This window comes from Ischnura elegans, chromosome 9, assembly GCF_921293095.1.
Source record: "Ischnura elegans chromosome 9, ioIscEleg1.1, whole genome shotgun sequence".
Taxonomy (NCBI): Eukaryota; Metazoa; Arthropoda; class Insecta; order Odonata; family Coenagrionidae; genus Ischnura; species Ischnura elegans.
The window spans coordinates 31,092,951-31,110,183 of record NC_060254.1 but is presented as its reverse complement, the minus strand read 5'-3'; the positions used below and the strand labels follow the sequence as shown (position 1 = coordinate 31,110,183).

General features: G+C 36.0%; 1 protein-coding gene across 5 annotated transcripts in view; it reads right to left on the bottom strand.

The window, feature by feature from the left end:
- The window catches only part of LOC124165987 (syntaxin-binding protein 5), a 598,839-nt gene that overhangs the window by 130,254 nt on the left and 451,352 nt on the right, over positions 1-17,233 (bottom strand). For all 5 annotated transcript variants that reach the window (XM_046543552.1, XM_046543553.1, XM_046543554.1 and 2 more), the window contains exon 4: positions 7,275-7,409. In XM_046543552.1, the coding sequence (XP_046399508.1) occupies positions 7,275-7,409 (135 nt within the window). The remainder of the gene's footprint in view (positions 1-7,274; positions 7,410-17,233) is intronic.

Genomic DNA, 17,233 nt, shown 5'->3' with positions numbered 1-17,233 from the left:
TCGGGGCGATAATGGTAGTGGATAGGCGATTACTTGAATAAACAGCCAATTGCCGAAGTTATAAGTTTTTCTCATACAAAATGTCTATCCATGCCAATACATTTACTAGGTTTGATAGAATTTACGAAATATGCTAGCCGCAAGGCTCAATTTTTTCCTCGGGTCAAAATAATACTCCTCTCACCGGCTTTTGTTCCATGCTTTCCCCCTGCATTGACAAAGGTGGAGCATCGCTTTATTGGAGCAGTGAGCCAACTTTTAATGACCAAGAAAATTATAATAAAAATTTATTGACGCCAGGCCGCACGACCGCAAAATCCGAGCGAATGGGTGTTACACCCCGCTGTCATCTACTCCTCCCAGCCAGCTGGGAAAACTTGATCGACCACAATGCCTACACGATTCTCCCCAAAATTTCGACACTAATATTCCGCAAAAAGAGGATTCGGGATGAAATATTTCACGCCTTTTCATAATTGTAAGTCGCAATTTCAAAACGTGAATTCTAAACAAATTCGCTCATTTTTAAGCACAAGAGGAGTACAATATCATAAAATTCAGCATTTTATGAAATGACCCAGGATTTGGTACTTGATGACATTTGCAAGGCGTGGAGTTCTATTTTTCAATATCCAAGACCTTAAAATTAGCGCAAAGAGGGCTTGGTTTATGAATGAGGGGGATGGTTTTTTTATACTTAATAAAGTAGCAGCCTAAAAAATTTTATTTTCACGATGAAGTGTTAACATTTCCAGGAATTTTAAAATCCACCAGGAAGCGTCAGTTTTTGATAGCCACACTAAGAGGTGTAATCTTTAAATAAATGTGGCAACATACGATGCAGATAGTGAGACTAAGCATCTTACCTCCTCAATAATAGACCAAATTCAATATTCACCACTTTTTACTTCCGAAATTTAAAGTATAGTTATAAATCAAGAGGAAGGGTAAAACAATGGAAGTCAACATTTTTTGCTTCTATAAATACATAATTTTTCCATCTGGATAATATAGCTTCACAAAATAATCAATTAAATGAAGGGCCGTCACTTTATTATTTGAAAAAAATCGTGTAAAAGGAATGAACAGTTCATCGTGGAAATAAAAATGTTTAGGCTGCTTCTTTATTAAGCATAAACAATGAATCGTGTAAAATGAATGCCAAGCCTACGATTTCAACTGCAAATAAGCAGTCCTCTTTTCTGACGGAAAGTAAAATCAAACAAATATATAAGAAGGTGAAATGATATGCACGCTGATCATCCTACTCTAAGGTTCCAGCAATAAAGAAATTACTTACAGATCCGCCCGAAAAGTCGAAGCCCCATACGACAACAGATATAAAAACTCTAGGCAAACACTAGCAAAGTGTAAAATATTTAATGAAGTAAAATTTAAGTGTGCGAAGTATTCTCTACACTAAAGGGCACTAGTTGCACTATATTGTCACTTGCACACAATCATGAAAGAAATCTAGTAATAAAACTGTTGACTTAACGATTAACTGTGTGAAACATTTCCATTGCGGAAAATGAAATAATAAACTTTGTTTGATTTACTAATATACTTTAAAAACCGGATTTCATATAAAAGATACATCGTCAGGTGACGATGTAACTAAGCCATGGTGTCACCTGACGATGTAAATAAGTTATGAAACCAGGGTCGTGCTTCTTCAAATATATTAGTGAGCCTAACAAAGTTTATTCTTTAATTTTCCATGAGTTTTAATAACGCTTTTAGGCTACCTTACAATGATTCTCGCTAAGTATTCATATTGTAGTATAATACTAAATGAAAAAGCAAGATTATATAGGCCCTCTTTCACCAAAGTGCGACCAAAGTAGCCTTTTTAAAGGCTACGTGGATAGGGTACGTGGATGATTTTTCACATGATGACGGCTTAGATGCCCGCAAGCACCGCGATACGCAGTGGATACATGACCCACCCAGCCGCTATCGGCTACTCATCACTGGGGACCGTGCTGATATCTTAAGCGCCTGTCGCCAGCCCACTCTCCCGGGATCGTCGCTGTCCTCAGCCGAGGGATTCGCAGCGCTCGCGCGCTCTCTTATGGTACTTCATGGTCTGGTGAAGACGCAAAGGTAAAAGAACTACAATAAATTCACGTATGAGATGGAAATAAATCCATGCTCTGCCACTAAAATTTATTTTAACGAGCATAGGATTCATAATTACCTGTCAATTTTACGATGTAAACAACATATTAAGTTAAGACCAAGGTTCGTTAAAATAAATTATTGTGAAAAGCACTACCCGAATTTAATATAGATTTTTTATTCCAATATCACCGAAAATAGAGCATAATGACCTTTTTACCGAGGTTTATTCAATTGTTCAACAATTACATATGAACGAACAACCATGCTCTGCATAGGGACTAGGGACTACTACATGATTTCTAAAATATATTGAAAAACTGACTTCATGGCCCCGTAAACTGACCAACCAAATTATTATCAAACACATAACAAATAGCTAAAAAACGAATGGTAATCTTTAGCATGGAAACCTTCGAAGAAAGTAGCAGTAATACGATCTGGGAACACCATTTCACGGCATACTTAGGTCGGCAGGAAATAGCGACACCGTAGTCGTAAATGAAACGTTATGAAGTTTCTGAGATATATTATTGGCCAGTCAATTTTTAAATTTACATTTCAACTTAGAAATTCTGAGAAAATTCTCATGAGCTAACGCAAAACAAAATATATAGTATCGCCATGAAAATTTTAAGATAGCCGCATGAATTCCACTTCTTAAATGCTGACTTAAATTTCGTCACTTTTTTATCAACAAATTTATAAAATAACTAAATATACAGATTTATTTTAAGCTATAACTTAACATCGAAGAGTCTATTCGGACTTCTGAAATAGTATTAATGAATATTTTCATATATTTATTCATAATCACGCTAGTAAACAAGTCGACAGCTTTTACACAATAATGTATTAAACTTTTGGAGATCTTTTAGCTGTATACTTTTGACTTATTTACTCAATACACCAACAACAATCAATAATGACGCTCATCCTTGCCCTTGGTAACTTATCCAACACACGTATCCAATCCACTTCGTTTTATTTTGGAGCGAGCCTCTAACAGGAACGGCATAACATGAATTGAAAATCGGATCATTTAATTAGATTTGCCTACCTCGTTGGCCATGGCACGTGAACAGTTTTGTCGAATTTCCAATCGTCAGATGCTGTAATTCTGTGCACCCATTAAAAACGAGTGTTTAAAGTTACTGCCAAATAAAATAGTACGTGATCTCGAGCTGGACGCTAAAAGACTAAAAAATAAATTGTTGTACAAGAAAACTAATTTTAGAAGACTTTTATTGAGTTTACACTATTATAAATATTAAGGAGTACACTGTACCTTTTAATGATATTTTTATATCTACCTTGGTAATTGGCCAGTTCACGACCGCGTGATCTCGGCAGCATTCTATCGAATATCAATTAATAACAAATTTCCATTAATTACACCTTGCACTGACATTAATAATACTAGTCTTGCTGTCATGATGACGGGGCAAACTGAAGACCTATATCCTTTTTCGGAGAGTAATTTTTTTTTATAAAATTCATTTTTCAAACTTTTACTAAAGCTTATTATTACCAATATTCACAATTATTTGTTGAATTAAGATACCACTTAGAGTTCAAGAGATGCAACCGAAAGTTTGTTGAAACAAGTGGCAACCTAGATGGCTGTCCTAAAACTTCCCTTTACGGATAAAAATTAAAATTCTAAAATCATTATTAAAAATTTTACTTACGATATAAGTTTCTAAAATCTATCAAATCGATTGATAACAATCATGATTATTATTTATTTAAATAATACGCCAATATCGCAGAGCTCATCTCGGATAACTAGTTTAAGACACCTCATCTGCGACAAAAATGGGCTATCCTAATATTAAAAAATAATCTTATTTTAAAACAATGTCTACATTAATTAAGGAATAAATTTTATCTATCGTTAAAAAATATACTAAAGAAATATTTGGATGAAGTTGACTATTTATGTAATGAAAATGTTAATTATTTATCGAATTCCAAATTCTAGCGGACGTACAAAATTAAGTGGCCAGCAGACTTCCGTTCGCATGGTCCTCTGAATCCCAAAGGACGGCCCTGTGCTGCCACATTAACATTTCATCGTGTTACAGTAAATGAAAACGCGATCGATGGCCACGTCAGTGTGTTGCATCCAAATGTATGAGAGCTCTGCCGTTGTCTGCCGCGGTCACGAATTTTGGTGAGCAAAGAAATTGCAATCCTCGCCGCTCGCTGTGTGATGTATCGCTGTCGCGTGTCGGTTTTCTCGACGCCTCTCTCTCTCTCTGTGAGGCACGCGAACGGCTCCATAGATGTACCCTTCCAACCAGTTAACCAAGGTATCATTTTCCTGCGTTTCCACCACATTTCCGCCGTCACAATGCAGAGAGAGCACAATAGAAAAGCATAGGTATGTAGATGATAGACTCACGCGCAAGAGAAAGGGATTTCATACGCCCCAATTAAAATGAATGTAATCTACCGGTTGAGGTAGGTTTTGATGGAGCATTGTGCGAATTAAAAAGGCCTGTCAACTTTCCTAAATTCTCTCTTCAATTCACAATGAGGCCTATTCCCTTTCATCCCATCTATAAATTATACTTTTCTCCCTTCCCCTTCCTTATTATCTTAAAATCTTCCCTTCACTAAGGATTATAACATGTAATCCCCGAACAGTATTCGATCCATCCAAACGCTATGCCCAAACCAAATCTTACCTAAATTTTTCCTCTCCTTGCTCACCTTTCACCTAGCACTTTATATTTTCTCTTACTATCCGTCCACTTCACCTTCACTATTTTTCTACTTCTCTCTTAGTTTTGATTTACGCAATAAGCCGCAAAATGATGACCAGTCGAATGTTATAGGTAGCCTTCAGATGGAAATATATGAACTTAAGAATAACGAGAATTTAAATACTTTAAAATTCATTAAATATCAATTTCTCCATCTCTTTTCTGCTTTTTATGCCCGAAAGGACGCATTAAAATAATTAAATTACTATTTATACTGACCTATCCTATTATTCAATTGACTTTGAGCAACGTGGGCGTATTTGAATGAAAAAAAGATCGGTCGAGTTTCAGTATGTCTGTGAACCATGTGTCGACGTTATATGTATGCGGCTATTATATATATATGTTGATTCCGAAAAGGTGAATCATTCTTTCATCATGAATTTTAATAGTTATTTTTCTCCAATATGAAAATTGGAATTTCAACAGTAAATTTCAATTGGAATTACTCTTCGGTTCATGACAATACGATTCCTAAAAAAATCAGATATTCCGATCATGACTGGTTTCGCAACGGTGTGATCATATGATGCGATAAAACCTAACCCCAAATGTAGTTTCACATGATAAAATCTGTTGGGAATAAAATTACTGAATATTTTAGAACTTAAAAGTAAATTTTATCTCAACGACATGATATTGTTTCACATAGTTTAGCTGAGCACTACTCCTGGTAATTAGACAATGCTATTGCAATAAATGAAGATAACGTAATAACATGAAATATGAACAGGATGCATATACGTTGACGGTATTGGAACTTGCGGTCTACTGTGAACAAGCATCTCTTAACAAATGATTCGCCATATTCATAATGATCAACTCCGTCAACCCAGAAACCTGGGGACAAAAATCAACATTGAAAAACCTTTCTTAAGACTGCAGTAAGTCTGAGCATGATGAATATACTGCTACGGAGGGAGACAGGGAATTTATGACGGCATCAACTGTGTTTGGATTCTGGATGAACCCCAAGAATGCCAAAATGCTGATCCGCCTGGAATATTTCCAGCCGAATCGGACGGTTCAGGAGGGATAATGGTCGCCACTGAAGGAAATCTTGCACATTTGAACAAACGGGACAGCTAAGGACAGTTGGATAAATGAGGCTGATATTACTTCATGACGGCCTCATTGAGCTAATCAAGTTTCGCCTCATCTACGCGATTCTCAAAATAAGTATACTTGATTATTACTTTTTATGTATTTAAAAATTAATAGCCTCACACAAATAAATCTACTTACTAACCCGCGTCCTCCTCAACAGGTGCGTGGCGGGGGTTATTATGGCACCAACCGTTAACCTTTACGAGAATACAAAAATAAGAACTGGGCGCTGTGATATATTTGTTCACCTGAAAATTTGAAATACACTTTACATTTATATGTTTCCATTATTGGCCGGGGGAAGAACGAATTCCTGTACCAATCACTTCACAAATATATATCTCTTATTTTATCGCTTCAGTTGGGTCTGGAAATAAAGCGCGGTTCTAAAATATTTTCCATGTCGCTCAGAAAGTTAACTATTCTCTCTTGCTTACGCAATCTAAAACTAGCACGTAATCATCTTTTCTTCAGCGACTGTAAGGTTTACTCGTGTAAAAGCCGCGTAACGCCCATGGTTTGCTCGTAGCAATTTTCGACGAATCGTTCCGCATTCTTTTCTTTGCTATTTAGTTCACGGATTAAATCTTTTTGCGCATGACGCCTTCATTCATTTATGAATTCTTTTTACTTGCAAAATTTGGATTAGTAGCCCCCTCTGGCATTTAACTAACACGATAATCACGAGCATCCCTATCCTGAGCAGTGAAATGAACCCTCCCCCCCTCAGGCAGAATGCTAACCTGAAACTTCTAGGTGAATGTAGGTAAAATAAGGAAAATTGAACAGCAATACTTCCACTTGGGTTTGAGTTGAAAACTCAGTGGAAATAATGCAATATCCAATTTTACTTATAATCTGTTAAGAGTTAAAAAATGGGGTAGGTAATGCGCAAAATGGTTAATAAAGAATGATCAAATATTCAATTTTTTGGGACAACTTTTTCATCATTTTTATCCTTTTTTTGATCGGTAATTGGTAGAGCACAGTGAGTTGGAGATAGATTCATGAATAGTAATGGTAAAAACCGATACTCTGAGTCATTAGCACTCCTATACACATTAGGCAGAATAGAAGCTGATTTTTTTTCACCGTCTGCATGACGCCTTCAGAATGAGGAACAGAACGTTGAGTGAAAATATACGACTCAGACGCTGCATTGCCCGAAAGCATCCTTCTCAAATAAACACGCTTTACTCATCAGTATTACGTGCTTTGTGTACGAGACCTGAAAGAGGCCAATAAATGAATATATGGATATGGTATGGTACTCACACTTCGATGGCTTTATTCCAGTTGATGACGTAACCGGAGAGAGTGAATGTATCCAGATGGACAACGTGGACGTTGCCTCTCTCTGTGCCGACGTGAATCCATTTGCTCTGCAGTGGAAGGTGCATGGCCGTTATCCTGAGGGAAGAAATCAGAAAGCATGGCGTTAGGGAGATAATGTCTGAGAAAACGTAAATGCCGCTATAACTGTAGTACCTCGGACCTTCGAGGTCTTCGTTTTATCAACCAGGAAATGTTTTCCACATCACACAGGAGCAAAAAAGTGGTATGCAGAACAAATTATTTTGAAAAACAATAAAATACAACCGTTTTATGGCAAAATATTTTAATTATGTACATTACGCTGAAGACAAAGAGGAAAACTTTATCCAAGCACAGCAATTATTTCCCAAACAATTCAAAAAGCTAGTACGATGACAAACCTTTGTTTTATGTATTTATTTTATTGTAAACTCTATCGATAATCAAGATGAGTCACTTTGATGGAGCGTTTGACTAGTAGTCGAGATGTACCCGGTTGACATCGATGTGAATCTTATGAATCCTAACCCTCAAAGAGGGAATCTATGTACGCTACTCGCCAAAAACGAGCAGATATATAGGTAACCGATGAATTATGTAATGAGTGAACCTCTTTCTTCAGAGCCATGCACATGTCGCGCAGAATAGTACTAAAAATGGGAAAAAAGTTATGAGTCCTGTGTACTATTTCATTGGGAACCATTGACATCATCAGTAAAAAGAAACGTTGTTAAATTGACCTTAAAAATGAAATTTATTCTCACTTAAACGGGTGAAAACAACAAAAATAAAGAGTTTGAAGTTAAATAGAAGAAATTATGCTGAATATTAAAATAAATGGCCTTTCTCCCACGGAAAGTTGTGGAATGGATATGGCACTCCCTGATTCGAAAAGCACTACTCCTAATCGAGGAGAGGATATTGATCAGGGAGGTAGAAAGTGAATGAGTATGATCACGGTACGGAAAAAAATGTTCACGGCCACATGGGAACATCACGAAAGCCTTCGCGAAGCAACGTCACCCGCCAATGCTTCCCACCGCTCATCTAGATACGAGTAGTTAAACCCCCTTCTCCCTCACTCCCTCCTTCCCTAGTGTAGCCGCATACCCGAAGGGACATGAACCGCGCACGTCTCGAGAGAAATCAAATCAGACCGAGAGGTCAGGGAGAGAGTACTTTCATTCTGTACTTCCGCTTTGAATTATTTACGCCGCGGACGAGCGGGGGGCTGTCAAGTTCGCAAGGCAAGACGGCGGCACGCAATCGAGATGGACTTGTATCGAGCGGATTTCGACATTGAAAAAGCGAGAGTACCCTTCCTTCCCGTGGGAAAACGGCCACGGTGGAAAATGAATTATGAACTAGGGTTTGAAATGAAAAACTCGGTGTTATTCTACACGGCTTTTATTTACCCCGGCCTATAGCATGTACCAAATTTTAATCTGAATGGGAAAAGAGTTTGGGGGATAAGGTGTCGGATTACATGATAGGAATATTTTGAACCATCACATGTTGCACAAGGAGAATGTTATTTCGATGAACTCAACTCTTATCTGTTAGAATTCCTCCTTTGAAAGCTCCTTTGAAACCTACTTTGAAAATATTGACCTTACTTCCATATATGAGCTCATATTCCCCATACTTCCTTCCCCAACCTTTTTTTCTTAATTTCCCCACTCATCTAGTTTAGGATAATTATGAAAGAATGGTATTTTAAACCCACTGATGTTTCGTATAAATCATGGAAAACTTCTACAAGAAAGCCCGTCATCGATATATTTTATTCGAGAGACAGTCTGGAATTTGTTTTAAAGGTAACGCACATTTATTCTAAATACATTCTTCTCTTAAAATGATCTCTAATCTCGTAAAATCGATGAATATCAGGCCATCCAATGGGGAGATGCCAAAATTCTTTGTCACTCTCGGCGATAGTGGGAGCGCATAATCAAGAAAGTCGTAGAAGTCTGCCCTGATTCAAAAAAATTAAATCTTGATACTAGCTTTCATCGGAGCGATACTTGAAAATTTAGATTAAGTTGCATAAAACGCATAAGGAAGGAGCATTAAACAAATCAAAGGCATATTACATACATCAACAATCAGACTTACACCCAAACTCAATTGCTGAGCCTGATCAACGGTTAATTCAATTCAGTGTGGAATGTAACTCGGTGAAATAAACACGCCTTGGAAATGGGAAGAGAGTCGTTAACCAAAATGTCTGCGGAAAAGAAGCCGGTAACCTGGTGAGATCCATAGAATTCTTTAATAATCTCTCATCAATGGACTGTCCGCGATTTCTTTGGAAAAAATAAATAAAAATAGAATACCGCACTTCCGAAACATGTCCAACAATATCATTATCTCCACCATCTCCATCCCTAATCTCACCACCCTTTGAATCACAGCCGGATTTAAACTAATTTATAATTTTCTCAATGGTATCATTGACTACCATGAAATGCTCTACTTTATGATATTCAAAGTTCCATCCATCACCACCCGCTTTCATCTATCACCACTCGCTTTCATCCTTTACCACGCCACTACTCTTTACTGAACTTTTTCCTCCCCACACATCATCCCCTTATCTCCCACTTAATAGGTTTTTTACCACTGCCCTTTCACATCAGACATGTAAATAGTAGTTGACCTAACTAAAATTCCTGTATTTTTAAATATCATTAATATTAATGCTTTTATTTATTGCTATATTGTCAGTATATTTACAAAAATTTATACACTGTTACTTGGCAACTAAAAAATGATGACTTAGATTCAAGCGGTTTTAAACCTTTAAAATAAAAGATAAGAAAGGTTGTAATAATTTGGAATTGCGAATTTAAACTTACATATAATAATTATTTTACAAATTACTCTGTACAATTTTGAAAAATGAAATGCTCAATGTCAAATTCTGTTATAATATTCATTCCAAAATATAAGTAGGGAAAATGAAAATTACCAATAAGATTTCAAACAACCGGTTCAGTAACACATGTTAATGTAAAAGTAAAAATCAACGCTGCATACATATGAATGCATATTTTCCTGATCTCCTCACAAAGAAAACACAATATAAATTGAGTGTTATCGACGAGAGGCATTACTATAAAAGGTTTACTAGATTTCCATTGCGTATTTCTTTTTCCGAGATATAGCCAGAGGCAAAGACAAACTAAAAGTAATTCCGATTATCTCTGACAATGAAATACGGTCGTTAAAAATTCAATTATTCTCTCCATTCAATCAGTTGTTGGCTACAAAATTTGAAAATAAAATATGACAAAGTAAACTGATATTACTAAAGCAATATTCATTTCAAAGAAAAAAACTAACCTGTCCGTACTCGGCCTGGAAAATTGTGCCTAAAATAATTTTAACCCCGAGGTTCATACCTATTACTGAAGACAAGAGAAAATAATCACAAAAAGGTCAAAGGGCGCTTCTCCATCAATTCAAATCGCATTCTTAAGTGAACTCGTACAAAAATTAGGAGATCATCTTCAGCTGCTTCATAATAAACAATGAATTAGTCAGTTTATTTATGAAGAGGAAATTTAATAAGAGAAATGCCACATTTTCATAAACTTCCTTAGATACCGGGCCAAATTAAAGCGTTACAAATAATTTCTTTATGTCATAGACAATAATATGATGTCACAACTCGGTAGAAATTTTGAATATGAAATTTTGAATATAAAAGAACGTAGTTCTTCTTGGGTGAGGGTTTAGGTATAGATTTAAAACAATATCTCACAAACACAAAATACTATAAATGTGGAAAATTTTTAAATAACAAGTTATTGATTGCCAACAAAATTTATAATTGGAGAAATGTTGATGATTGAAGGAGGCAAAAGCACGTCATATAAAGAATACCCTGAGGTGTTTTGTTACTTGTGCTTCTCAGGAAAGAGAGTAATCTAAACAAATCAATAGATAGACTATCAAATAGATACCTCACTTCAAAGATTCATTGACATTAAGAGCCCCTGATGTACGAAACAAATTTAATAAGGTGGACTCGTTTGAAGCATATAAAAAGGATTATACGTTTGGAAAAAAATAAGCAAGAGGTAAAAATATGGAATAAAATGTAACAAGGGACTTGATTGAACCAATTCACAATGGAAGCAAAATGGATGAAATTGAATTGATCCAAACAAATAAGTTACGCCTACATACAAACATAAAATTCGAGGAAGTAATTCAACGTAATAATTACAAAATACACATAATAAAACATAACTATAGGGTAAATCAAGAAACGGGCTAGAGCAAAATATACTGAGAATTTGCTATCACAGCCTCCCTGAAATACTTTCTAGATTCACAATGGACATGTAGAATACACGAGGCACTCGTTAAGGAATTAAACCGTTTGACCGAACAAGGATGACTTGCAATTTAACAACTAGGACAAGAGCACGGACAATGTCCCAACAGAATCATACGAATATCTTCTGAGGAAAAACAAAGGGCCTTAATGGCCTTTGGCGAGACATTTTTCCGATTTGCGAAAAAAAAATTAGGGAAGCTTCGTTGGGGGCATACATTTTCAGCAATAAAAATAAGAAATCTACAATGGATCACCGCAGAGCTAGCATAACTTTGATTTTGAGAAGCACCAAGGAAGAGAGTAATTAACAGAGGAATGAAAATAGAACAAGCGACTAATTACGGCCACGTCAGTGTGGCTAAAAGAATAGAATGAGTGCAGATAATGACCTAGCTGTAATGAGAGCGCTGAGTGATAGGAATCTTGGAGTAATCAGGATGTTATTTTTTATCACAAAGAGTAGGGAATGGTCCGGGAGAGCACAGGGTGAGATTGCACCAGGAATATACTTCCGAATTCCTATTGAAGAAGGTTTCTAATTTCAGACCTACTGAGAATTGTTCTGTAAGTATAGGAGTGTGGACTTGGAAATGGTACAGGAAAGGGTAAAACATGTAATGAATCTGCCATTTAAATTATTTATGACGGAATTATGAGGGTACAAGAGCTGCGTGGAATACATTAGTCCATTTCAAATCATTATCATCATCCATTGATTTTCTGCAAATTGGCAAGTCCGAAACACCAAAATGTTCTCCGCCTCCTCCTGTTCCGTTTCTCCTCCTTGATTTCCTTATATCTCCTTTCCAACCTCAATTAGTCTGTTATCATCGGCCTTCTTCTTCCTCTACTCTTTTCTCCTTCCATTGTTCCCTCGACTGATGACTATGATCACCGTTCAATGTTATGATTTACAAACCATACGTTGGTTAAAAACAATTTTTTCTCTCTACAGAAATCTGCCAGTCTATCTTCCCCCTCATTCCTATCTCCTAAGCGAAAATTTCCCAGAACTTTCACGTCTTCCTTCTATCCCCCCTATCACTGAGTTCCAGTCTACTGTTACAGTCTACTTGCAGCAATCCTCTTCTCCTTCTGATATGTTTTCTATATTCTCTCAGCCTCGTCATCCTCAAATGCATAAGTCGGCATATAAACCTGAATGATAACTAAACACATTGGTACCATTCCTATTCTTAAAAACGTATCATAAGTGAAATGGATGGGAACGATTTTCTTTTATTTTGATTTTAAATTGAATTTAGACGTAATTTTTTTCTTGCATTAACTGCTACAGGTATTGCAACCTTTCCCATGTTATTTCTAGTTGAAATACTCACTCAGTGATTCGAACCGTAGGTTTATTCTCGATGAGAGAGGGTGGAGCTCACCAAAGACAAAGCCACGAGCGTATGATATTTATATTAGTGGTAGGGGTAATAGTTTCTTTCCCTTTGCCATCTCGTCCTTCACGATTTTTTTTGTTTAGGGGGAGTCCGTAGGCTACGCACGTAAATTGAAACCGGGACTCTTCCGTAGGCAGCTAAGAAATTAGCAACTAGAGTAACTTGATACCATAGTTGGCATCATAAGCATGCTAAAATCTACAAGCATTAAGAGGTAAAAATAAAATCTCCTGACAGTATGTTAAAGAAGCAGGCACTTCACACTGGTTTATACTACTATAACATATAACCTGAAAATATGAGAATTAGAGAGAGAAAAGAGATTTTTATGTTTACATAGAACGTTTAATGGTAACGCGGAAGAGTTAGCGTCGAACATATTATATTCCATAATAACAACGATCAAAATGCCGATCAAATGTACGTATAATATTACGGGTAACCTCTTACCTGAGAGACACATGCGATATATGAAACATAAAATTTGATAAATTATGAGAATACATGAGTATTAGGCGATATACATATTCGATTAGCTATATGATCAGAATGCACATTAAAATGACCTCTATGAGAGGGCAGGAAAACGCTGATATAAGCTGCCTAAAATTTATTCTTCGTCCACAACGCATCGGGCTTAGTGTTGAGATGCAGGCAAAATTACTCATTTCGCAGTTTATTGAGCGTTAGATATTTATTTCTCATCAATACAAGGGGCCCTTTCATTGGATCATATTACGTGAAGGATCATAAAAAAGCGATGAGATGGTAGCGATGAATTTGCAATGGAAACAAGGCGGATTAATAATTCATCACGATCTAAATTAATGCATGCATCGGACGAAGCCGAGATAGTTACGCGATTGCATTTTTGTGACGCTCAATCTATCCGATGCATCCACGATGAAGACTAAAAATTCTCCACACGCACCAAAACAATTGCAAAAGCAATTTTCCGATGGATTTTGATCAATACTGTTGTAATAATTATACCATGAACAAGACCCTTACGCTTGCTCAAAAAGTATAGCACCCGTGACATGTATATATTATAAAATGAAGGGCCAACCTATTTAATCCTATTAACAAATGCAGAGTAAGACGGACCTTCAACAAGAAGAACAGCTATACCAAAGCAGCGAATAGTTTTCAATCCTTGTCTACAAATGAATGAGTAATTAACTTTTGAAAAGATTTTTTCCCTAAGAAAACATGTGCGGAAAAGATTTTGCTAAATCATAACGACAGAAACAAATTATAAGTAGCATAGAAAAACATTAATTATAAGAGTCTTGAAAAACGATTGCGTTACGGCTGATCTGGAAAGACCTAAGGAAATTTATTTCCCTTAAGAAAAACACCTCCGAGTTATTAAGGCTTATTTTATGAAACAAGTTTGCCTTTCTTCATGCCATAATTTTATATATAGATCACTCAAAAAGGGTACATGTTATGATAAGTCATGCGTATGACAGAAATAATTTCATAGAATGAATTTTACCTAAAAAGGAAAATAATAGAGATAATTAAATCAATTTTCACATAAACTTCATTTTGATAATTGACTTTGACTTTCATATCCATCAATTAAATTGATTTTGATTGATTAACGCCTTAAGGAAGAAAAATTAAAATCCACTCAATGAAATAAATAAAAACGTCAACCAAATATATCGCAATATAAGATGTAGAATAAAAGCATATTGCCTCCTTGATAAACATGAAATGTTTCAACTCATGGCTCTTTTACCTGAAACAAACGGAGGGAAGTAATTAAAATTAATGAGATATTGAATTATATGCTTCGTGCCAAGCAAAAAAAATTGAATTAGCAATAAACGAGCAAATAATGATACAGAAATATGTACTAATAATAACAGACGAGACGATAAAAAATGCAAATGTCTTAATAATTTGTTGGCCCATTTATATAATAATTGACTGAATTCATTAGTTCAAATACTCTATAAGTACAATTACAAAGTACAATTTGTTCTAATTTAACTCTAGGTTTGCTGAAGTAAAGAGTGATATTGATATCTACCTTTAGAATGTGTGTAGGACGGTTTCTTGCGTGGAAGGGAAATAATGACGTATAGTAACCCACGCATTCCCGTAATTGGGGGCTGACCTCTACACTCTTTCCCCGTAACCCAAGCCTCAGGAAACCTTTCCCAGAGAAACCTTTCCCGAGGCTCTTACTCAGCAAAATGCGATGTCCTTTTACTCAGGACCCGGAGCACAAGGGTGGACAAAAGTTTAGCAGAGGTTTTTCAAAAGCGGTATAGAGTTCTGGATGGGCAGATGAGAACGGTCGGATATAGAGAGAGGTGGATGCAAATTCTGAATTCGCAAAATAGACGAGGTTGGCATTTTAGCACAAAATAATTACTCTCTCAGCGGGAGTTTCAAAGTGAACTACTATCGCTATGGATCAAAAATTCATAAATTGCCATTAAATAATTACTCTATTTGCTTTACAAAAGAAATTATGAATGATTATTAATATAACATGAATATATTATTAAACGTATTTTTTTCGTATAAAACCCGTATGATACACGTACAGAATAAAAAGAGCCTGAGGACAATCGTATACGTTCGGTATGGTATACGTTCTATCAATGACAAATTTAACAATTCAGAAACAACTGTCTGATAAAATTCTAAGCGTACAGCATCGATCCAATCAGACTCATTGGTTTTGTAGTGCTTTGAAAAACGGAATCTTATTTACTCTGCATGCTGGTTACAACCAGCCCATCTCAGTCCAATATATTGATTAAACCAGCACTATCAGACACTATCACTCTCTCAGCGAATCAACCCGAAAGTTAGCTTAGATAGTTGAGATAGTAGATCTCACCCTGGACTAAGCCTAAGGCGTATAAATAACAAGCATTCAGGGTAGTAGGGAAAGTTCATTTCCCTGAATAAACTCGTGGATGATTTTTTTAGGGATTCCCTAATGCTTCACTCAAGATTAACATCATAACGTATCGAAAATTATAGCACCCCAAAATCCCTGCTGTATTCTTGGCTTGTGGTCCATATGATTCAGTACTCCTAATCTATTTCTCCGAGTAGAAATTTCAATTACCCGCAATTTAAAAATATTAAAAATGAATTTTTAACACAGTATAGCGGTTTTACGAGTCTATAAATCAATAGCAAATAATTTTATTGTATTTTACATTCCAACCTAAATAAATTAAGAATTAATTATGTTATCAGAAGTAAATGAGCTTGATATTAATGAAATTAACCATTTAAGTATTGTAAATTTGATTTAAACAAGCAAAAGTAGAGAAATGATCCATTTTCATAGGTTGAGACCCCAAAAGAAATAGTCTCTCTCAGGCTCAGCGTAAGTGCTCGTGATCCGAAAACGGGAGCGAATTCAGCAGGGTTAATATAAATAGCAAGTGTCAATGACTTCATGACCTAGGAAAGGGAGAAACTAAGAGAGTGGTTCCACATCGTTTCATTCTCTTGGGCAGCGTAACGAAGGCTAGCTGCAGTCGATTTGGTTCAACGAACGTCGCATATGTCCATGCTTCCAGCAATGACTGCACAAGCTCGAGTAATTATTACCGACTTAGCACGCTGAAGCCGAACCCTAAAGCATACATTGAAAATACGCGAGTACTTCTTATCAGAATTCATACGATGAACATTTTTAATACTTTTCAATTGAAAGGTTAAGAAACCTCGGCTTTCTATCCCCAAAGGAATTGCATGTGGATACAAGTAAAATGAAACCTTTACTGAAAATAAGAGCGATAATTAATCTAAGGTAAGTTACGAAAACGTTAAAATAATATTTGCTCAAAAGTAATTTTTTTTAATCAATGCTATAAATATAATTTCAAACATCTGAGGCAAAAACCACACCACAATGGCTGCTGAATCAAGTTATTAAAGTAAAGATGACCTCTATGGTTGACAATGTTTGACTCGTACTCATTAGCATAAATTAAGAGAACAGTTATGAATACCCAGAATTTGAATCCAAAAATTGAAGTTTCAAGTTCATTAAAATGTATGACATGATGTGCTCCGGTTGGGCTTCATTGGGTGCAATTCATCAGTCATTAGAATGTTCTTATATATTCCCCCATAATTCGAATTCTTTTGAACGCTATCACTCAGTCATTCTTGAAAAC